Here is a 24,461-nt window from a genome sequence, read left to right on the forward strand (position 1 = left end):
TAAGTTCGTTTTGTCAAACATATAATGTATTCCTTGATATAAGTGACCTAATTCAAAATGGCTGGTCACTTTGATAACTGTCTTCTTAACAAATGTTTTTCTAGGTACATGTATTTAACAAAAAATTAGAATTTTTATAGCTTGATTTCCGGCAGGTAAAACTTCTTTTATATAAATAAAACGACTTAAAATATTAAAAAAAAGTGTTAAGCTAATCCACATTTGGGGAGGCTTTTAACATATCAGATGCTAGAGGTCAGGATGGCATCAAGTCAGAAAATCGCTTGCAAGACATTCTCTAGCACTGCTGGAGTAACAAATAGACAAAATAAAAAACAAACAAGAATGCTTTATTCTATTTTGGCGACACACCGATTCGTAAATGAGTACCTAAATATTATGATGGAGTTGATGAGATCAGAGGCGTACTCATGGAATATCTCAGCTCGATCAACAGTCGACATCTTAAATTAGTATAAAGAGTAAAAGAGAATCTCCAATTGGTATACTATATGGAGCTAAACAAGAGACATGAATTGAATATTAAATAATGATATCTATACAGGCGTTGCACATAATGTCACGACCAATTACCAAACAAAGGAATATCTGTTGAAATCACACACCACCTACATTACTCTTGAAGTTTTCGAAGCGGGAGGGAACGCTAGATCTCTAAACGTTGAAATAAATGTTTGTTTTGTTTGTTTGTTGGGGTTTAACGTCCGAGCAGCAATATTTCAGCTATATTCAGACAATGAACATGAAATTGATGATAAAATGAACATGAAATGATGATGAAATGAAAAAGGGATGGGACACAAGGACAATGGGGGTCGACAAATTTTGATTGCCACTGGAAATAGGGAGAGGTGGATAGGGTCGGGCAATTTAGCCTCCTGTGGCGGAGCCCTATGGTTCCTACTCCGGGAGAATACCACAGTAGGGTTCTTTAACGTGCGAGAAACGTGGCATCTTTCCCAACACGGTGCACCTCTTTGGCTTGCGGTCAGGTTTTCCGTATTATAGCCTGACAACCCCAGCATGTAACACGCCAGGGGTACCCCATTCCACCTCCTGGGGCACATATCCCAGTTGCTCTGTGGGCAGAGCGCCCTAGCCCCCGGCTAGGGTTCTGAGCACTATTTAGTCGCCTTTTACGACAAGCTTAGCGCTGCTGCAGGCCTATTCTTTTAACACCCGGATCTGCACCGGGAGAAATAAATGTAGCTGCGAATGCTAGTTACATATAATTAGTTATACAATACATGTAGTTGCTTATAAAATGGAGGACATTTTCTTGCAAAGCTGAAAAAGGGACGAAGACTTTGCCTGAAATGTTGATGTCCTTAGGCTGCGGGCTGATATGAAATTTTGTTTCGTATCGTTTGTGTTTCGTTTTAGCCATAGCCCATTTTCCTGACTAAGATATTATTTGGTTTCGGCTAATGCAGTAAGTGTATTTCATTCAATAAAGACGAAAAAAAAATTCCATTCAATAAATTTTTAAGACAAAAAAAATTAAAAAAAATCTAAGCACAATCTGAAACATTATAAAATATACCTGAATGTAATTAGGTAAAAATAAAATATACAGAATACAAAAAAAAAATAGTAATAATAAACACACATAATTATTTTACGTTATCACACAGTACTAATCACAAGTAAAAAACAATTTCAAACAAAAGTTCCTTGGGGTCTAAAATGCAAAGCAAGAAAATAGAGATGAAAATATTGTAAATATTCTTTGTCTTAACATATAATCACACCTGTAAATAGACCTCTTAAAGTTGTTAACTTAATTGGTTCTAAGATTTATTTAACCCTCATCACTTTTATAGGTGCCCCATTTTTCAGTTCTTGTTATTTTTTCATATCAATAAAATAAAATTGAAAAAGACCCCACCCCCATCATTATTTTGCATATGTAAGAATCAGCCTTATGACGTCGAAATTGACACCTGAGAGCCAAGAAATTAACTTTGAAGGGCCCCATTCTACATCTATTGAGTATTCTGTAGTATTATGCTAATAGAAACATTTGAAAAATTTGAGTTAGATATGATTTCAAAATATGATCAACAAAATTATTTTTTAATATTTTGATATGTTTAGAATCAACCTACAATTCATATTGAGAACAATATACGTTTATGGTCTAAGAAATGCTTATAAATATCAATTGTCAAAATACTTTTTTTTTGTATCATTAAATATAATGAATAATGTATTACACATGAATATTATTTTTATATAAAAAAACTGGACCTAGACATATGAAAAACCAAGTTGCATTTTCCATGTGCAGTAATCTCGTTACAAGTCTTTTTTTTTGCCAAAATATGGTAAGTGCTCTCTTCGAAAAAAAATACAAACTGTTTTAGAGAATGAAATAGAAAATAACAAAACCTAAAGTTCGTCATGTTCTCTAGAATACTTTATGTCTGTTTTAGGCATCTGTCGTAACCAAAGCTCCACTGTATCGGCGTTTGCGTTCTGCTTTAATGACATTTCCCAGTTGAAATCCAAATAGTATCTATCCTTCATGTCAAATTCTTTCCATGCCACTGAACCTTCACCTGCGTCTGGTACTCTGTTAAAAAGATATTGAATCTTCAGAACCAGATAGAAGATAAGATATTAAACAGTTTAACATACTTTTATTCGTAATATCTTCAAAGATTGTGACAAACGCAACGAAATCAAGTCCTCGTTTGAATGATGAGGGTGGAAGGTAAATTGAACATAAAGGACATGATACAATAATTGAAACTTATCCCGATCTGTTATGGGTCTTAAAATATAATTAAACAACACCCAACAAAAACAACAACAGCAAAGAGTTAAAAAAGTTTTTTTTTAAACTTTCAAGGGCACTTACTCCTAATAACCAAACTACGTGGAATCTTTAGTAGGCCTGATCATAAGGATCATTTCATGAAACTGAAAATTTCTTCCTATTGTAAGTTTCATGTTAGCTAAAAACTGCAAAACAAAAATGGTTTATAAAAAACTGGATTAAACTGTAAAAAACACAAAAAACGGTTACTTTAACAAGGAGTCGTCCAACTACTTTGGTATGGCTTCTCAAGGCAAAGGTGGCAGGTGTCTTTATTTTTCGTTTTACCCCTATGTTCTATGAAAAAAACTGATAATGTTGTTGACCTAAGTTTGTTACAAAATAGGAGTGGATTCAAATGTTTTAAAACAAAACACATGTATTAATATTCACAAAAAGGTATTTTAATGGAAGGGTATCATATTATATTCCTTGTTTTTCAAAAAGCTTTATCTTTTAAAAATCAAATCCAAAAATTTACATTTCAGAAAAATTTAAAATTGTTTTACTCATCTGACCATGAAAACAAACAATTTCGTGAGGTACATACAAACAATCACATTTGTTTAAAAAAGACATGGAGATCAAATTGTCAACCTTGTGACGAACAGATGGCAAGATATAACCACTTGTATATCTCCCATGAAATTGGAAAATATAACTAACTTGAACGAGAATATCGGACACCCCCTGTAAAAAAAAACCCAAAAAACAAAAAACAAAAAACAAAAACAACAAAAACAAAAACAAAAATGAGAGAGAAACAGTCGGGTAGTTAGTGTCCCATTAGTAAGGTGTAAATGTTATTTATAGAACGGGCTATTTTCATATTTTTATGTACGAAACCAACCTATATTTATCTCAGTCAAATCATGTAGGAAAGAACTGTAACTTAAGTGACAAAAAAGTCTTACCCTGTTTTAGCAAATGACGTGAAATATTTGATCAGATTTTTTGACAGCTTCTTTTCGTCATCAGAAAACATACTCGATGACTTATTCATCGAAGGCATGATAACGCCAAGTTCAAACATGAATTGGAGGTCATCACCATGTCCACATCCTTTAGCATAGTTAGGAAGAGGACCCATAATACCCATTTCGTCATCCTTTGAAAATACGTATTGGAAAGTTTTCCCTGATGATACAGAGGAACAATGCTGCTCAAGCATGTTTATAGCGGGTGCAAAAAATATCAAGTCATTCATGAACATAAGAGATCGCATGCTTTGTTCGTCCTCGTCGTTTTCTACTTTATAAATGTTACATAGTTTTTCTTTGAGTGCAGAATCGTCTTTATACATTCTCTGAACAAATGGTTTGATAACGCCTTCACACAGAAATCCAAAAGGAATGGAGTCACTTCCACTAAAGTTAAAATACTCTTGCGTTTGTTGGGGAATTTCCATACCAGCTTGTGCCATTTCATTAGATGTATAACCTGTCATAAAATCGATTGATCTAAAGAATTGGGACGTCTCCGATGAAGCGTCATTCAGTTCTATAAGTGGATCATTTTTAAACAGTTCACCATCTACAATGGGTGAGTGAGGCAAAAAGAGCAAATCAAATTTGTCCTTTGGCAATTTTTCAGTGTCAAACATACTACTTAATATGTCCTCGTAATCTAACTGACGGAGACACCTTACAAACTTATTCATGTCATTTATAGGACACTGCGTTTCCTTGGCAAAATTAATCAAACGCTCATTAGTAAGTTTCGAGTTCTTCTGAGTCAAGGATATTTCACTTACTGAACCACTCTGAGCGATTGCTCTGCGGAACAGACCTTTGTTGGACGGCATTAGAGACAATAGGGTAACACTCCAACCGCCAGCAGACTCTCCAAAAATAGTAACAGTGTTTGGATCACCCCCAAATGAAGCTATATTGTCTTGAACCCATTGTAAGGCGAGTTTCTGGTCCCAAAGTCCGTAGTTACCCAAAGCTGCCGGATGATCTAGTGCAAGGAATCCTAAAGCATCTAAACGGTAATTGATGGTGACAACAATAACGTCACCAGAAGTGGCTATCCAGGCGCCGTCGTATTGATGAGAAAATCCAATCATTAGACCACCTCCGTGTATCCAAACCATAACGGGTAACTTTTTATTAGAATCTAATGTCTTAGGAACATATACATTAAGGAAAAGGCAGTCCTCTGACATTTCCTTAGGCTTGAAGTCATCATACCCCTCCGGTATCTTTTGAGGACATCCAGCACCGAAAGACGTGGCATCAAGTGTGCCCATCCATTTATCTGCAGGTACCGGTTTTCGAAATCGTAGATCTCCAACCGGAGGCTTTGCAAATGGAATCCCTCGGAATTCATATACAGTTTCCCCAGTTTGCGTGCATTGGAGCTCGAGCCCTTTAATATTTCCCTGTGGCGCTTTAATTACAGGCGATTCTGATTGCACACCTACTGTTGCTACCACAAATAATGCTGTGTAGTAAATCAAACGCTTCATATCTCTAAAACGAAATTATAAATGATATCAGATAACAAAATATAAAAAATATTGGTACATGTATGGAATCGATGATCGTTATATATTAAAGAAGTAATCTTAATTAAAAGCAGACAGAAAGTGATTCATGCAAATCAAAAACCCACCGAATTCACTTTTTTATTTCTAATTTAGAAACAGTTACAGACCACATAACCCGCCTTTGTCATTCCGTTGTTGCACTGTCAAGAAAAATGATAATACATTCCGCATGAAATTGGCACATTGCAAGAGATGTCTTTCTGATTTGGCTTGATTTGGTTGATTTCAGTGGGAGCTAAATGTGTGTTTTTCTCAAACGTTTAGATCTAAATTTAGATATAGGATTATTGTTACATAAACATATATAGCATATATGTATTTAGACCATTGTTCGGTGCGTTTTCCTACACCCAACACTACCACAGGCTGTGTCTGAAACTTATATGGACTGGTACTTCAATACAATTAGGTTTCGTAATAAGGCACTTTTGACCTCTAATTCATAAACGGTCACAACCCCAGCCTTCTATCTGTGATACGGTATTTTGTGTTATAATTTCATACACTATTTATACCCAATGTCTATGATGACGACGACGACAGCATGATACCATCATACAACCACAAGATTTTTGCAGTCGTATAATGTATAAATACAATAAAAATTCGATCATCCGACCCTAATTTTATTAACGATGTAACCGGAATCACATCTTCTTGTTTTCAGGCCTAAGTAAAAGTCACAATTTGCCCGCGTCAGTGTGTGTGTTTGTTACAAAACGGGTAACTTAATCCTCAACTCTTTTGGGAGGCATGTAATCCCTACAAATAACTCTGAGTTTTAGAAATGATATCAATGTCAGAAGAGCACTTGAGGTCGCGATTAATTTACATGTTCAAATAACAATGACTTTTTGAAAACACTAAAGTATGTTCTTGCATCTATAGGTTCTATTTTTGCCGGTAATAAGTGGACATAGGAGAATTCTTCTACAAAGCGGTCCAGGTAAGTCTTCCTTTTTTGTAAATCTATGGGCCCACCACTGATACAACTCTTTCCGGTATTGTTTTAATCAATAATGTAACTCGCTGAGGTCGTTTGAAATGTTGACGAAAATTTTGACTCACGGCCCATTTATTTCCTTATTTGCATCTTTCTTAGCAAAACATGTACTGAAAAGATTATAGTTTAACGAAGTTGGGGCTTAGCTATTTCTGATATTTGATATAAGAAACCTTTGAAAAATCATGCGGATAAAATACGGTGTTGGTTAGGTTTAATTGGTGAAGTTTTTGCAGACAGGAAAACATCCTCGAAAAGTGATACATGCTTTAATTTTACATATGCGGTCCATGGAGATGGGTTGCCCACTTATATGAAACTTTAAAAAAATGTTTTATTTCTTATGCTTAAACTATGAAAATGCTAAGAAAGTAAAGCATTATCAAACAAATTTGTAATCAAGCACATACCCTGTTTTTGTTGAGGAAAAATTTTGGGCCCCTGATTAGGGTGACCTTTTGTAAATCTTTTTATCTAATTTTACAGGAAAGCCTCTGGGGATCATGTTTGCTAGTTAAAGACACATTTCAAAAGTTTGAAGGTAAGACATATCGGTAACTGAAAAGAAACTTGGGCTAGAAATTACTTGTGAAAGCTTAGTCACCAAAACAATATTTTGGCTGATAAGTACTGGTATAAGTATAGTCACCGAAAAATTGGTTTAGGCTCAAAAGTACTAGTGTAATCATAGTCACCGGTCAGAGGCTTAGGGAAGTTAGTAATGATGTCAACAAAGTTTAGGCTAGTAAGTAATCGTGTAAGCATAGTTACCGAAATGTAGTTTAGGCAAGTAAGTATTAGTGCAATCATAGTCATCGAAAAAATAAGTTTACTAGGCACTGCATGTAGGCTGTAAAACTTTTCAGAATCCTCGGGTTTAATATGGGTAATGCTTTCAGGATCATGAAAAATGAAATCTAATTGGCTGATTAGAAAGATAAGTAGAACAGAAGGTAGAATGGAGAGTTCTTAGATCCTACATATAGTGACTGAATGGTACAATTGATAGGTCTAAGTTTAGTCAGATTGGTGTTAGCAAAGTCACCGGGAAATAGGTTTATGTTTTGGCTAGTTAGTACTGCATGGTGTAAGCATAGTCACTGAAAAGAGGTTAGTTTCGGCTACTAAGTACTGGTGTGATCATAATCACCGAAAAGAGGTTTGGACTAAAAAGTACTGGTGTAATTATAGTCACCTAAAAGAGGTTAAGGCAAGTAGTAAGTACATCTTGTGTAATCAGAGTAACTGAAAAAGGTTAAGGCAAGTAAGTATTTGGGTAATGATATGTTGTAATATATTTGCGTATTTCCAGTCATAAAAACCAATCTTCTCCGAAAATCTAAAATAGAACCGCTTCCCGATTCACTCAGCTAGTTTATTGGCTCTGCTGGACATATATGAACAAAATTCACAAAGCATGAGCACTTCTCATTACAAATCTGCGAAGCTGTTTCCGGTGTTACAGTACTGTACTAGTTTGCAAAAAGGGGCAGGGTTTAGCTCTGAGTGTGGCAGAGGTGTAAAGCTTTAAAATAGTGAATTTGTCCTTTGTGCAAGATATTGCATAAAACCATGAACAAGATTTTGACATTCGATGACACTTTGCTCCCAAGTCGATTCTGAAAAGCAATTCATTTAAACCATTTTTATCAAGGTAATTACTCGTTGAGGTTTAGGTTAATTCGTGTTTTTCCCTTCCCTGCGAATCGCGGATCCAGATATTTTGAAAGGGGCGTTGGCCATTATTTCTCCATTTTTGAAAGAAAATTGCGCATAATTTACAGAATTTTCAGAAAAAAAGGGTTTAAACCCCAGCACTAATCCCCACTCACAGGAGCTTGCTCTCGTGATCAAATATACAGCCCGACTAGTATATAAACACTAGTCGGGCTGCATATTTGATAGTGTCAGCAAGCCCCTGTGGCCCATCTGGAAATTTTTCTTTAAATAATTCTTTTTTAAAGTTTGTGTTATTAATAATAACTTTTACCAAAATGTTGGGGACGCACAGCGTGCTGTATTCAACAAGTACTTCAATAGATGTCACACTGCAGAACTATACTGTTAAAGTGACTGGTATCAACATGTTTAAAACGGCATTTATGATCTGTGTAAAATGGATATTTTATTATGATCAGTCTCTTACCTTTACATACAAGCTAAACGAATAAACTAGCTAAGATAGACTTATTTCTTTTTATGCACAGCATGTAATTTGAAGTATAGAAAAACTTCGCCACACGATAATCTCAAGATCCCAATTCCTGACCACTGAGGAAAATGCTCTTGGTAAAAATAACAATTTTAAATGGTGGGATTATGAAGGTAAACGAAGTAAATTTACATTGGCCAATAGGACAATTGCGACCAATCTGTATTGATTTTGTTGAGAACATACAAAATAATTTACTACAATATAAATATCCTGTGTGTCTTTAAGATGACCTTCACTCACACACGCCCTCAAACATATGTGTTGATCCCCTAGTAATGTGTTAATAGTATGCGTATAATTTATTTTAGGGGGTTCGTACCTTGACATTTGCAATAACGGAGCAAAATATTTTAAGTTTTTTGCTCATTTTAAAATGAAGTTTCAAATTTGTTTATATTAAATCATCACAATTTCCGCATAAGAGCAAGCAAAATTCGGCGTCAGTTAAGATACCTAAAACGCCGAGTCTTTATTCTTTGTATTGCACAAACCTCTTGGTAGTTTTAGTTTTGAGTATTTCTTTTACAGTTATTTTTTAAATTCTGTTGCTTCTGATGAGAGATTACTCCTTGAAACACGTACACAGCATATCAAAATTTGTAGTATTGACGGGGAATGGGCGTCAAACCAATTAAACAATTAATTTTCCGAATAGCATTCAGTTAATTTATAAATTTGCTAGTTCGCTTTGGTACTGATGATGGCAAGGTAACCGATGACTTACAAACCTTCATTGGACAATACTGATGGTAACCGTGAATTTCAAGGCGTATTTGTGCTTGGAATATTTTCAATCATAAATAGTCTTCGACTTTCATATATTGAATAATAATTTTGTAAAAAGTGTACTTGTCGAATGAATTAAATACTAATCAGAAAGAGTTATTGTTATGCTGAGATCAGTGATGAGTCTTTTTCCCCAATGCTGTAAAAGGAAAGTGGTCCAATAAAATGGTGCTTAATGGATTTCACAGGATAATCATGTCGCACTAGCCTCCTAATGTATGGTAGAAACTTTATAGAAGAGTATTTTACAGACATGGAAACATGTACTTTCTAGATCTTGATCATCCCCATCTCATTTATGCCTGGAGTAATCAAGGGAAAAAGATTCTAGCGGAAATCAAAAGAATGAGACAAAGACAAGACTTGGAAAACAGACACACACACAACAATGAACATGAAATGACCAAAAATAATACGTACAAAGTAAGGAAAGTAAACGAACAACTCGGACTTCACTAAAATTTGGGAACATGGTCCATGTGCACTTGTAGGGTAAGCGTTCTTTGCTTTTCTAGAAACATCTGCCGAGCTATTCATAAAAGGTCAAGTCCTGGTAGACGAAAAAGCAGAGGAAAACTATGATACATTGAACAAATAGGTTCTCATGCAAAGCTTGCAGAGGTACCATTCACAAACATGTAAGTAAGTGTTAAAAAAACCGTGTCTTTCAGTGTATTGACCTATACATGCATACATATAAATAATTCTTGTTTACAAAGTCAGAAGATATTCACACCTCACCGCTTACGCCGTTCGTTTTTATTTTCCGAATTTGTATTAATAAAAGTGGAGGATGAGATGTACTTTTTTTTTTTTATTAATGTCAGCTTTATAAAAGACGGGGAGTAAATTATTGAATTGATAAAGCAACATGTAGTAATTCAAATAAATTTGTAACAAAATTGCTACATCCAAATTATTTGAAAAAGGTACAAAATTCATGTTTGTTTATGAAGGAAACTTGAAAATGGGAACCATTTTACTGTTTAGATTACTTCGACTGACTTAACATCTGCACATTTTGTGAATGTGAATGCGTAAATTGTTATGTCCGTACACTGTCGTATTGGTCACCTTACATGTGTATGGTATCATTCCTCTTATGTTGCTCTATTGAGTTTAATTGTATTTGAATCAATAAAATAATCGAACAGAAATTATTGGTGGCAGAGAACCGGCTAGCTAGCCAGTGCAACATTTCCCCACTAACACATCTAAATAAAATGTAATTGACAATGTAAATAAGAATGTTAGTATAAATCATTGTAAACAGGTGAATGGTACTTACTATGTGCTTGTAAGGGGTAGGTCATGTTTAAATGCCGTTGTTATGGATCATATTCAAAATGTAATAATACCATTCAATGTCACACCGAGAAAAAAACCTTCAACTTTTGGTTCATTGTAAACTGCTGTATAAGGGATATTTAATAAATCAACGCGATAGTACTTTATAAACCTGTTAATTTTATAAGCCGGATATAAATGTATTCTATAAGTGTGCAACGTTCATTGGCACTCTACATCTGAATTAATGTTCGTTTTGATGTGCCACATGCATGGAAGTTACTTCGTAAACAAAAAGTACTCATAACGGCGAAATAAAGTAATAGATTGGCAGCACTGAAAGCTTGGTTTCGGTCTGACACAGGTAGTCATGCATTTCAGAGCTTCCCATACAAATTATTTTCTTTACTCAAAAGCGTTTGTTATATGGTTTTCAATAATTATTTAAATTCAGATTTTTTTCCGTTTCTGACATTCCATAAGAGAAGGCTATTCTGGCTTATACCCAAAACAAGTAATGCCGGTCTCACTAAACATCAACAAGAAGTGTCAAGAAGCGCCAAGAAGATTTCTAGAAAAAGCGACAATATATAGTACCTTGTCGATGCGGAAATATGAAGAATGATAATATAAGACACGTAAACATGAAGAACTGTCCGTAAGGAGAGAAATGTCAGCCGCGGTGACAAAAAATCTATACACATAATTAAAATAAAAGACGTCCATAATAATAAAATTAACGTATGTGGCCTGCTAGACTCTTGAATAAAACAGAAACACAAAAGTAAACTAGAAAAAAGTATTTATTTGAATCAAAATACTAGTGTGCTGTGTCAATTAATATTGAATGAGAAACGTATGCAATCGAAAAATGTATAGTAATAGCTGTAAGTAAAATACTTGTTATAAGGTACCAGTAGGAAAGTTTGCATCGCCGCTGTTTCAGATTGTGCGATTGTCCCAAGCAAAAAATTCGTTGTTTTACATATCCGGGGTGTGGTGTCCTTTTATGGAACTTACCACAGTGATTTATGAATGATTTGGAAATTTGGTCCGACCGAATATAGCAAAAAACCAAAACTCCGATTATATAAGAAAAAAATCCGCATACATGTATGTACATTTACAAATGTATACATGATGGTAAGTGTCATAACACTAGTAAATTGCCTACATACATGTTTCGTTTGAAATAATAATGGGTGAGGATCTTTCACATATTTACATTAAACCTAATAACTTAAACTTCAGAATGTCGATTTTTTCCACGGAGGGTGATAACAGCTTTTACGAATTTATGTGTGAATTGGGCTATTTTGTAATGATAGTTTAAGAGTCGCGCTTTGATGAGACAAAAATAGATTTACAGCGGTTTATCACCATATTTAGGTATATCTGTTTAAAGGTCGGGGTAACCTGGTTAGAAATCAGAACGGGTCCTCAGTCGGGTATTGATTTTTGTTAAATATACAGACCATGTGTATCATTTTTCAATTGGTGCTTGGGAAATGGAACGAATATGTTTGTTCAACAGAATGGGTCGAACTAAGTACAAGATTATTTTACTGCTTTCCTTTCAATTTTTAGCTTTAACAAAGTTCCAACTTCTAAAATTGAACTGATTACACTCTAAGTTTTCATTGTCTTATATAGGTTTGATATTCACATATAGCCCCACACGTCCGCCCGATCTCCCGTGACATAATATTCTTCATGATCTTGTAAAACTAAATTGCAAGATTTGTGTGTTAAGTGCACACCTTTCGTGGTCCTAGAAGCAAGAAGTTGATACTGGACTGTAACCGACATAGCTTACGACGTATATGTCTGGTCTTTGTCCCTGGATTACATTCTTTTGATTTCCGCTAAAATCTTGATTCCCTTGATTACTCTTATTCATTTTATAAGTAATTATAACAATTTTCAGTATACAGTTAGAAGTATTCCCCAAGTTTAAACCATTATCTAAAATCCTGTGTATTTTCGGTAAAATAAGAAGCTGTCTATACCTAATACGTAGACCTAGTGATATACTATAAAATTGTTAGTAAATATTAATTTAACACTACGCATATTCTAACAATATTTTAATTGTGGCTTCTCTAAGGCTTGGGATTAAAGTGCTCCTTATATTCCATTTGCTTAACGCGTACAATAAAGTATTTATGTAAATATAAAACAGGGATAACAAAGTGAAGTAAATATAAGCTTTCCTAATAATTCTTGCTCACCGTTATCTTTTATTTGTTGGTAGTGCAGGAGTTGTTTTGCAACCTGACTGGATATTGGTGTTGGATGTCTTATGAGGGTTTGATCACTTAATTTAGAAAATTGTTTATTTAACTATAGAAGGATTAGAGGATATCCCAAGACTTAAGATAGTTCATGAAACCAAGTTTGCGTTGTTGGAAAAAAAAAATGGCTTTCAGAATTTCAGCTAGTATCCCATTGATAAGGAAGTTATCTATGCGTACTTGTTAATTGTTAGTGTAATGTAAATATCAAGAAGTGTTCGGCCAGTTCGAGTTGTTTAGTATTGTACCTCATAGTTTTGGTAATGAACGTTTTTTTTGTGTATGTATGAATTGCTTCCACGCTTTCTATGTTATACAGCCTGCATATATGTGTCTCTAATTTTTGTTTTGTCATTTGAATGACAAGGGATTCCCTGATGCAGGACATAATCTTTGTCATTGGTCGACCAAGTAGATGTGCATCTTTTTATTTATTAAAACGCTGAATAGAATTTAATGAAACAGATTCTTTATGACGTTTTTCCTGACTTGGTCATAGCTTGACTAATGGGGACCAAATCCACAACTCTTCTAAAACCACCAAAAATATCGACCAAGGATGAATCTTCTAATCCGCAACTTCTCTGTAATTCTGTTATCAAAATACCAAGCTCTTTACTAATAATCATTATTTTTATAATGTATGCATGTACAACCATTTCAATCAACACTGAAAAGCTTCAATTTAAAACTAAATGAAATTTCATTTAGTTCAATTGATTAATCAGAATGCTTGGTAATTAAACATACGAAAAATAAGTTACTGGCATGAAAACGGGATTAGAACCGAGGACAGGCGAACAGACGGAAACATAACTTTAAACCCCCTGCATTTCAAGCGGTGGTATAATAATTTTTAGATTCACTATTTCATCGAAGTCTACCGCACACATTAAAAAATATTAAAAATACATGCATACACGTTTTTACATTAAATTTAGATACTCGATGAAGTTCAACTCAAATTTCCAATTTATACTATGTTATTGGACGAAGCGCATTGCCTTGTTATTAAAACAAATACATACAATAGTAAAAAAAAATTTAAAAAAATCAAATTGCCGATTTGACCAGATCCCGATTTAACTTAGTCTTGGTGTTGAATGAACTTCCAAGTACAGGTGCCGATTTAGCCTACTACCAAGGGACCGATATGACCAAGGGAAGTTCAGTAATCCTGTTTAGTGCATGCAAACGACTCAATTGGAACTATTCGGTCATTTACGTTATACTAAAAAAGTAACCTCGGATGCAGAAAGGAGGATTTCTTCTTGAAAAAAATTGCCGGAATTGTAGTTATGCGCGAATGGAGTATTTTTATCCACCAAAATTTTAGTTGGTTAGCACTAAAAATAAGGAACGACAACTCTTCCCAGAATTTTGGCGCGAAGCGACAAGCTAAAAAAAAAAAAGAAGTAATGGTAAAAAATTCAACCAGTTTAACTATAATTTTAGAATCGGATCGGTCAAATTCCGGAAAGATCCATCCACCTAGTGCCTCCGAGGTTTTTCTTTTGTGTAACTAGAAAGGCTGAGGTGTTTCGATTGGTAAACGCCGCTTATATTTTCTTTTTGGGGTAACAACTATTACATGTATAAAATCGTAAATATGGAAATTTTCAGAATTTAAGAATTTCTTCTATATCACCCGTTATTTCCATTTTTTCAGCATACCATAGTTTAAACAAGCTTTTATGTGCAACAGTTTATAATATAATGTCTAACCTTCAAAATGAGCCCAAAAATAAATATTTGAACTTTTTAAAGTCAAGTTATCCTTGTGTCCCATCCTTTTTTCATTTCATCATCATCATTTCATGTTCATTTTATCATCCCTTTCATGTTCATCGCCTGAATAAAGCTGAAATATTGCTGCTCGGGCGGTAAACACTAACAATCAATCACTCATCAATCAAACAAGCTTTTGTATATTCAAACACTTCTATGTAGCATCTTACCTTTCTAATTAGCTAAAGCAGTGCACAATTAAACGCATTCCAGGACATTTGGGCGAAAGAATGTTACCTCTACCCACTAAAATCTGACCCAATGTGAAATAAAATGATTGTTCATAACATACACTAATATTACAAAATGTCTGTCTGGCATTTATTATGGAGATCTTCTTGTATCAATCACGTTGTGAAGCAAAATTATGTTTTTATTGTTCCAAAGACGATAAAATATTAAAAAAAGGGAAATTTAAGAATAAAACAGATTATCACGCATTTTAGCGCATAAATTGTGTATTTTTGTTTAAAATAGGGCAGTTTTAACATGCTTTGGGTTTGTTTGCTATCATTATTTCTATACTTATAAGGTTTTAAAGAAGCAACTACGATGAATGATTGGCATACATGTATCCAACACCATTTAAAAATGTTAATCTACCACATACAAATTGTGGATTTTTCACGGAAATTTTAGTGGGTATGGGTACCATTCTTGCGCCTACATGGCTTGGACTACGTTAAAGAGTAATCAAGGGAACCAAGGTTATAGTGGTAATCAAAAGAATGTAATCCAGGGACAAAGACCAGACATGGAAAACAGACATACACAACAAAGAACATAAAGTAACTAAAATCATACATACAAAGTAACAAAAGCAAATCAGTAACTCGGACTCCACTAAAAACTGGGAGCATGGACCAGGTGCACCGGTAGGGTAAGCGTCCTCTGCTTTTCTAGAAACACCCGCCGAGTTGCTAATAAAAAGTAAAGCCCAGGGTAGACAAACGAGGAAAGGAAAACTATGACCCGTTGAATAAATCAGTTTTCATGGTGCAGATGGATACACCATAACGATCCACGAGTTCATGATGAATACATCGAAAGTTAAAACACTAGTACCGAACTTGTTTTTTTACATCGATTAAAATTATGCTAAAAATTGATATTTGAGTTAATGTTGAGTAACTTTTTCATGGCAATTTTTCACCTATTTGGTTTTGGCGAAGTTCAAATATTTATTACTTGGGCTCATTAAAAAGCTAAGACTCTATAAAATTCTTTTGGAATATACAAAAGCTTTTTTGATTACATTTTTAAAAAAAAAAGCCAATTATAGGTGAAATTGAAGAAAATATGAAATTCCGAAAATTCCTTTTTTTATGAAAAAAAAAATCATAATTGTCAACTTAAAAACTGAAAAATACGCGACTGAAATGAGAAGATATGTTGGATACATCGATAGTTTAATAATAGTACCTAAAATGTCTATTGTACACCGTTTATATGCCAAAATTAACATTCTAGTTCATGTTTAGGCGTTTTTATGGGTAGGGATGGTAATATTCCACCTCACTTGACTTGGAAAAGTTCAAATATTTATTACTTGGGCTCATTTGGAAGCTAAGACGCTATATTAATATACTGTTGCACAGTGTCAGTATGTTGCGAATGAGAATCCTGTTTGATACTGAGACCAGGTTTCTAGGGATATGGTTAACATTTTTAACATTATTTGAAAACTAAATTATCTATCAAAAGATACCACATTTGAGACGTTTTAGTCAAGCGATAACTTGTAGAGTCGAATTTATGTGACTTTTGATAAAAAAATCGAAAATCCCATTTTTGCATTTTTCGCGTGGATCCGCTTGTGCCAGATCCTGAAGGTTTGAAAGTGTTCTATGTATAGTGTTTGTAAATTATAGGTATTTTTATGAAAAATTTTGATAAAATAATATTTTTACATATGCTAAGAGTTTTCAAGTTGTTCTATAAGCAGAAACCTAAACAATGTCTGTTTGAAACGTAAGAATGAAAGGCAATATAATTAAAATTAGATCTCAATTGTTTCCCCTTTATTCTATGTCACATGAAGTCCTGCAACAAAGAAAAAAGGGGGAGCAATTAAAATCTAATCTGAATTAGATTGGGATAAAATGAGGCCATGTGGCATATTTGTCACATTCAGTAGTTGATCTTGATCTGTCAAAATAGGGATATCTAGTAATAATTAGGTATTTATATGTAGCCAAACAAACTTTTAGAGCATAAAGAGTCCCCGCTTCTGGCATTCCTGTTGAAAATGTTAAAATGATTTGATTACATTTTGATTGTATTAGAAATGCCCCATTCTCAAATTTTCAATCATTATCATTGTGGCTGACCTGTGATTTAAATACCCTATATCACATCCCTAGGCCTAGACCTATATCGCATACTGTATATCACATCCCTAGACCTACATCGCATATCCTATATCACACCCCTAGACCTATATCGCATATCCTATATCACACCCCTAGACTTATATCGCATACCCTAAATCACAAGCCTAGACCTATTTCGCGTACCCCTAGACCTAATTTACATACTGTACAAATGAATATCACACCCCTAAACCTATATGGCATACTGTATGTCACACAATTAGACCTACATGTATATCGCATACCCTATATTACACCGCTGTACTATATCGCACCCTTAGTCATACATAATGATATGCACATCATATACCGCATATCACTTTCCTAGACCTACATATATATGGCATACCCTATATCACACCCCTAGACTTATATGGCATACCCTGTACCACATCCCTAGACCTATATTGCATACCCTATATCACATCTCTAGACCTACATTGCATACCCTATATCACACCCCTAGACCTATATTGCATACCTTATATCACACCCTACACAGAACACACTTGAAGTATAATTAAAATATATGTTTTCAAGGGCTGCTCTGGCTTCCAAAATTCAGTCGCCAGAAAAATCGCCAGCTGCCATTTTTGGTCGCCAGTTTTCAGGAATGGTGCAAAAAAAAATTTAGAAAAAAGACAGTATTAAGTCCACTGATGAATTATCTTCGTCAGTTCATCAAAATAAGCTCTCCATTCATGACATACATATTCCCAAGATTCACTCTTGATGCATGTATAAAGCAGGTTTCTAGCTCTAGTCTGTCACTTTCATATGCATAAAATAATAAAGTACTACTCCAGAAACAGGTATTTTATTTCTATCAAGGACTTTATATTACTATTCGCATATAGTCCCTGATTTAAAAAAAAGTCACATGGCAAAAGTGTAAACAAAACTTTTGATGAACATGACATGCCAAAATCTGTATCTGATGCGGTGTCAATCCTCGACCAATATCACCCCTCGACCAATAACCCTACGTAGGTTGACGTAGGAGTCTTGTGTTGATACCGCATGCGATACAGATTTTGGCATGTAATATTCATTATGGAATGTACATGTGTATTATATCCATATATACATGATTATCAATATGGTTCTTTTTAGTGCATTGTCAAGATATACATTTAGAATGCAGATCTTAAAGTTAGATACAGGATTTTCATGACACATGAAGAACACAGTCAATTAGGTTAGAAATTCTATGTCCATGAAAGTGGATTGCAAATATGATGGATATCAAGGCACCCAAAAGTAGACCTTTCCTAAGAGCTTATTTTCAGGAACATTCATACATGTACAATGTATTAGGTAAGTAAAGGTATACATAAGTTTGTTCATATACTTCCAATGTATACAATGATTTAAAATTTTCAGAACTTGTGAACATTGCTAGCGCAGAACAGTTGTCATTTGTCTTAGTAAAATTTGCAGTTAACATTTGTATGTCTGTGAATAGGAAATTTATACAGAAAACTACAAAATACATGTGCATGTACTCTAACTATGGTTACTGGCATATGCAGTACAGTATTAAATAAAAATTTTATACATGAAATTATGATAATATAATAATACACGTATCAAGTTTGCTATATACTTTACAGTGTGACATTAATTGCTCATAAATAAATCAACATACAGGGATGGATCCAGATATTTTAAAATGGGGGGGGGGGGGGTCCAGACATCATTATAAATCATCAGGTAACTAGAAACAATATAAAGAAGCAATATAATTAGTAAACTTTCCAGTTTCTGTATTTCGAAGTTTTGTCTAGTACATGAAATGACTTTAATTTATTATTTTAAACTCGCCACTTCAAAGTACTTTAATGATCTTTCTGGTTATGAGGGGTGTTGTTTTAACAATGACCATCTGTCAGTCAGGTGAAAAGTAAACTATTGTACCCTTACTTATGTTACCTGTTATTAACAGTTATTGAAACAAAGAATTGCTCATGAAGTACACTGAACTATATATGAAGTACACTGAACTACATTTTTGTAAAGTTTGTTATGTTTTATTTAAGATAAATTTGAATTATTTTAGAGAAAGAAGTGTTAGTTTTTAGCTCACCTAGCCAAAGGCCATGTGAGCTATTGCCATCACTTGGCGGCCGTCGTCGTCGTCGTCCTTCGTCGTCGTCGTTAACAATTGTACAAAACTCTTCTCCTCTGAAACTACTGGACCAATTGAAACCAAACTTCGTATGAATGTTCCTTGGGGTATTCTGCATAGAACTGATGTGGAGATTTTTGATTCGTTAAAAAACATGGCCGCCGTTACTAAAAATAGAACATAGGGGTCAGACATCAGTTTTTCACATATATCTGACAAGGTAAAAGTGTTTAACATGATGAGATCTATCTCTGGTCAAAGTTTGGTTTTAATCCGTTTAGCCATGTTGTAGTCATTGCCCTTTTTCAACGATTTTTGCCATTTTTAATGTTATTTCTTTCAAAAATCTTCTCCTCCGACATTACTTGACCAATTGAAATCGAACTTGTTATGAATGTTCCTTGGGTATCTTGCATAGAACTGATATGGGGATTTTTGATTTGTGGAAAAAACATGGCCACCGTTACTAAATATAGAACACTGGGGTCAGAAATAGTTTTTCGCAAATATCTCCAAAATCGTTAGGTTTAACCAAATTCTTTCAATAGCTGAAATGATTCATATTATTAGGACTACCACAGTCTTCAGGGATAAAAGTTGTCAGCTGACTCCTTGTAAGAGTTATTGCCCTTGAAAAAGGAAAAATGACCTTTTTTCACAGTTTTCAGTCAATATCTTGAAAACTACGATAGATTAAAAGAAACTTACTTTCAATTGTTGAGAAGATCTTATGATAAGTCCTGCCAAAGACTTTTTCAGTCAAAATTCAACCTGGTGAGCGATTTAGGCTCCTAGGAGCCTCTTGTTTCTTAATTAAGACAGCTGATAGAGATATTTTAATAATAACATTTCAGAACACTAAAATATAATATATATTTATTGTATCAACTTTTTATAATGTAGGACAGAAATTATAATGTTACAGAAATACTGTTTGCAAAATTTCAATCAACCAGTACTGACTAGGTGGCTTAAAAACTAGTAAAAACCTGGAACAATGATAACCACCCAACATCTATTTTTGCCTGTTTTTGCACACAGTTATATGTACATGTAAGAATATTTCTCATCAAGAGGAGGTTTCTGTACTTCCATATGATGTGGCTAAAATACGTGTATATTTTCATGCATTTACATATTGTAACATATTGCAATTATGAAAGGCACTGTTATCATTTTTTCCTTGATTTCTTTTCAGTGGTAATTCCTTTTAATTTTTCACTAGATGTAGCGAGAGGAAAGCAAAAGCAAAATGGACTATTTTTGTGCTGGAACACTATTTAGGCATGAAACAAAGTTCATGATTCTCAAGTGCTGGTACATGTCAACATCTCTTAATAAAAACTACAAATATGAAGTTTGATTTCGTAGCACTTATTTGTTGGCAAAAAAACATAGGAGTTACTTGTATTTTGATATAATACATATTGGTTAAACAATCATGTAGAAAAAATGAAAGAAATGCACATACATTATTGAAGGCAGACAGGTATAAAACACTCTGTTTAAGTGCAATAATGATTCATCATAAAATGTGGTACTCATGGGGTATGGGTTTACTAGTAGCCTTTTTGTTTTGGAAAGTAGAAAAGATGGATTTATATTCAAAGTGCATTTGTTTTAAGGGAAGATATAACTAGTCCTCTTTATCCTTGACTTTCCATCTTCAATGGAATCTTAAATTGCTAAAATATATGAGGTATAAACAAGGTTTTTTTTTTAGTTTAGAGATCTTTAAACTGCATAGTAGTTTTGATAACGGGAGTTTGTATCCTTGTCTGAATCGAAAAATTCCTAGAGAAAGGTAATTATTTATTGTAAAATTGTTTAGACATTTTCAACTCATGGCCTAATCCTGACAACAATGACAAGGACAAGCTTTAGTAAATTTGTTTGAAAACTAACAATATTGACATATTTGTTCATTTAATCTATAACAAATCAGTGTAAAAGAGATCATATTTTTGAATAAATGCTGGTTTAGGTGTAAAGTGTAAGAAATTTTAGGACATAGACGTACACAGCCAGAAATACCAAATAAAATAAAAGACAAGAAGATTCATAAATACATTAATAAACAAGCAGTATTGATATGCATTTCATTAAACCAGGTGGTTCTCTTTAAATTGACTAAGTTTTTGATCGGTTTATTTAGCTTGCAATTTGGTTACATGAATATTTATGAGGTCTTCCTTGACTAAGTACATCAGCACTTTGATTTACTGAAGCATTAATACTCTAGTGGTTTTGACATTGAAAAAATATGTCAATTAAAGCGATTTTTCGGCGGGGTAGGAATTCATTTTTTTCCATTTTACCCCAAAGACATAAGTGTTATCGCATTTTTCGTAGTATCATTGTAAGCCTGAGACATTGGGCTACGTAAAGATACCTCAATGTATTCAGATTGTTCACATATGCTATCCCAGGAAGGCTTAGACTCTCAAACAACTGAGTAACAAAACTCTTGGCTTTTTGAGCCAGTGGCGTACAAATATAGGCTTATACTTAAGAAGAATCCGATAATATTCTTTGGTGACAAATTGATTCGGTAATTGAATGCATTGACTGGGGCGGGGGAGGGGGGTGCACGGTGGACCCTACCAGCCCATGGACTATACCCATAGAACTTGAGACACTACAGACACTTTAAAATCAGCCTCATATCAAAGGAGATCGATGGTAACGGAAATAAGCATCAATATAAAAAAATTATCTCTTTTGTAAAATATACCATATTTATTATATATGTAATTCCTATCACATCCGTAAACAAAACGCTAACTTAATGCATAACCAAGTGTCTGTGCATCAAAACAATATTACTTATATGATCAATTAAGTGACAGTCCCTGTAAGAATCAGGCAGTGGGTTAAACATGGTATGAAAAACCCATTATTTTGATGACAGTTTTATTTGACTAACTGCATTATTAGAATCAAGGAAAACAGAGAATATTTTCCATATCATGCTGGCCAATTGAGTTACAATTTCATTGAAATACACTGAAAATGAACATTGCAAGGGCAGATAACTTTGTCAAAAAACTCATTTTTATCAGATTCTTTTGAAAAATTCTGCGCAAAGCCAGTGATGTATAGATAAAATAATGGTCTTTTAAATTAGAGAGAGTATCCTTGGGTGATAATACAATGTCAGATCGGTGCAGTTTTGAAATGCATGTTTATGATTTTTCCCATTTTGCCTGATTCTGACACACACTTATACTTAATTTTTATGGGCGTGTTTCAAATATTAAGAAATTGATTTAAAAAAAAGTCTGAAATAAGAATACCGACAAAATAGCAAGTCTAAGTTGATGGATACGCTAAAATAGCCATTGGCTTCAAATTAAAGACGAAACGGGAGAATACATGATCATTCTGTCCTTATAGTTCTCTATAACAGTTCATTTACCCTAAATATAAGAGAATTTAAGTTAAAAACCAAGTCAAAGTCAACTTGAAGTGCAATTCGTAAAATATTATACTCGAAATATAACTAAAAGTTCAACTCGAACTCAAAAGTTGACGCAATGTTTCGTCACACTCGACATCATTCAGAATAATTTTATTGTATTTTATAGCCTTTATTACCACACAAAATTTATTTTTATTTGGTGGTGTTAGGCACCCTTTTGTGAATTTTCACTAGAATCTGACGTGCAAAAGAATGTCACGAATCCATAACAAAATAAGAGCAAAACAGTCATTTGTTCACGTGTTTCTTTTTTCCATACATGTTTTAGTTCTAATTCCACTTTTGCAAAAATATAAATGGTTTATATCATATTGAACTGATTCCATGCACATATATAAGAAAAAAATGAAAATTTGATCTCACAGTACTCGAGTAATACCTGATCCTAGGGAAGCACATTTTAATTTCTAAATAAATGCGTGTTTGAACTATAAAAAATGCCAACGCCCTACAATAGACATGTACATTTGATATTCTAAGTCAGAAGAAGACAATAATGAATGTTCTTACTCCGAGAAATGTTTTCCAAGTGTAAACAACTTAGACTAAATGGGAAAAGATATTTTATTGACATGATTGGAAGGTCATTCCGGTTCAGCAGAACGTCCGATTTTTCGTCCATTAATAAGAAACATGGTCTTTTGGATCAATGAATGATTGAATTTTAATAAAAAAAATATTAAAAAAGAACAGTCTACCGAGTTTATTACTTCATTTGTCCTATTGCAGAAACTATTAAGAGATTACAGATTTCAATAAAAATGTCATAGAACTATCGACATACATGTACCAGAATAAGACGGGAGAGACACAGATAATCCATTCCAGAAACAGGCGGATGCGACACAGACGATCCATTCAATATTTACTTATGTATTTTTGGTGTGTTTTCAACATACTGTTATTTTAATTATCCAGCGTTATTTTTTCTTCCTTTAAACTGATTAATGTTTCTCTTGTCTTCTGATTTTCTATAAAATATCACGGTGAATTTACTTCGTACAGTTTGGCGGACTAATGGTGTTTTAACAGACAATATGCTCTCAAAATAGGTCTAATTGAGCACATCTATCAAATGATCTTTTTTATTCATTCATGTAAGGGAAATAGGCACAAAGTTTTACCCTATCAAAACTGTCCAATTTCAGATAAAACTATTTATTACTAAGAGAATATCTTAGCACTACCTATCCCTAAGAGCTTGATATTAAAGACACTACCGACATGCTAAAGTATGCGTCTGATCTTGATATTCACAGTCAGATTCACGAAAGGTTACAAATGAACTATATGACAAGCACGATACATTTGATTTTTATAATGTGAATACTTGTGTAGAAATATTTAAATAAATGAAGCGTCAGAAGAATAAACATATGTATGAAGTTCTCTTTGTTTGCCCATTTGTTATAAGTTGTGGTATGTCTCTTTTTTATCTCACATGGCCAAATCCAAGTGAACTTATGCCATCACTTGGCGTCCTTTGTCGACTTACACAACTCGACTGACTTTAAGAAAAACAGAAAAAACGTTATCATATTCCTCTAAAATTGTTTTCGTTTTTTAGTGATGTTAGACTTTCTCATTGAAATTCTGTTTCCCATGGGCGACATAATTGTCTTGCTTTCTTTTGTTTGGCAATGTGACCTTTTTTGTGTCTTAGCTTATATAAACGAATATGATGATATGTCAAGAAATTGTTTTTTTATCTTAA

General features: G+C 33.8%; 1 protein-coding gene and 1 long non-coding RNA gene across 4 annotated transcripts in view; one reads left to right on the plus strand and one right to left on the minus strand.

Moving 5' to 3' along the window:
- LOC148625082 (uncharacterized) overlaps positions 1-24,114 on the plus strand; it is a 29,285-nt gene extending 5,171 nt beyond the window's left edge. Inside the window, exons 3-8 of one of the 2 annotated variants that reach the window (XR_015919852.1) lie at positions 6,282-6,339; positions 6,883-6,937; positions 8,604-8,721; positions 18,252-18,455; positions 20,465-21,070; positions 23,477-24,114. This is a non-coding gene — a long non-coding RNA (uncharacterized LOC148625082). The remainder of the gene's footprint in view (positions 1-6,281; positions 6,340-6,882; positions 6,938-8,603; positions 8,722-18,251; positions 18,456-20,464; positions 21,071-23,476) is intronic. The other variant, XR_015919851.1, reaches the window with a different exon arrangement.
- LOC148625083 (fatty acyl-CoA hydrolase precursor, medium chain-like) lies at positions 330-10,732 on the minus strand. 2 transcript variants are annotated; one of them, XM_088568360.1, is made up of 3 exons: positions 10,686-10,732; positions 3,757-5,314; positions 330-2,596 (listed from the first exon to the last, which is right to left on the minus strand). In XM_088568360.1, the coding sequence occupies exons 1-3, from the start codon at positions 10,708-10,710 to the stop codon at positions 2,413-2,415; spliced, it is 1,767 nt and encodes a 588-aa protein (XP_088424486.1). In that variant the 5' UTR covers positions 10,711-10,732; the 3' UTR covers positions 330-2,412. The 2 variants fall into 2 exon arrangements, with proteins under 2 accessions (XP_088424486.1, XP_088424487.1); XM_088568361.1 differs by lacking the exon at positions 10,686-10,732 and adding an exon at positions 8,543-8,694 and having other exon boundaries at positions 3,757-5,316.
- Positions 24,115-24,461: the final 347 nt, after the last annotated feature.

This window comes from Perna viridis, chromosome 2 (assembly GCF_037379345.1).
Source record: "Perna viridis isolate PV_CMFRI_1.1 ecotype Kerala chromosome 2, ASM3737934v1, whole genome shotgun sequence".
Taxonomy (NCBI): Eukaryota; Metazoa; Mollusca; class Bivalvia; order Mytilida; family Mytilidae; genus Perna; species Perna viridis.

Excerpts from the sequence above, each read along its gene's own strand:
- LOC148625083 (XM_088568360.1), bottom strand. The coding sequence starts at position 10,710 with ATGACCTACCCCTTACAAGCACATA. Across the intron at positions 5,315-10,685 it reads CTACCCCTTACAAGCACATA|ATATGAAGCGTTTGATTTAC; the intron begins GTAAGTACCATT and ends TTCGTTTTAGAG. Across the intron at positions 2,597-3,756 it reads ACGTCATTTGCTAAAACAGG|AGTACCAGACGCAGGTGAAG; the intron begins GTAAGACTTTTT and ends TCTTTTTAACAG.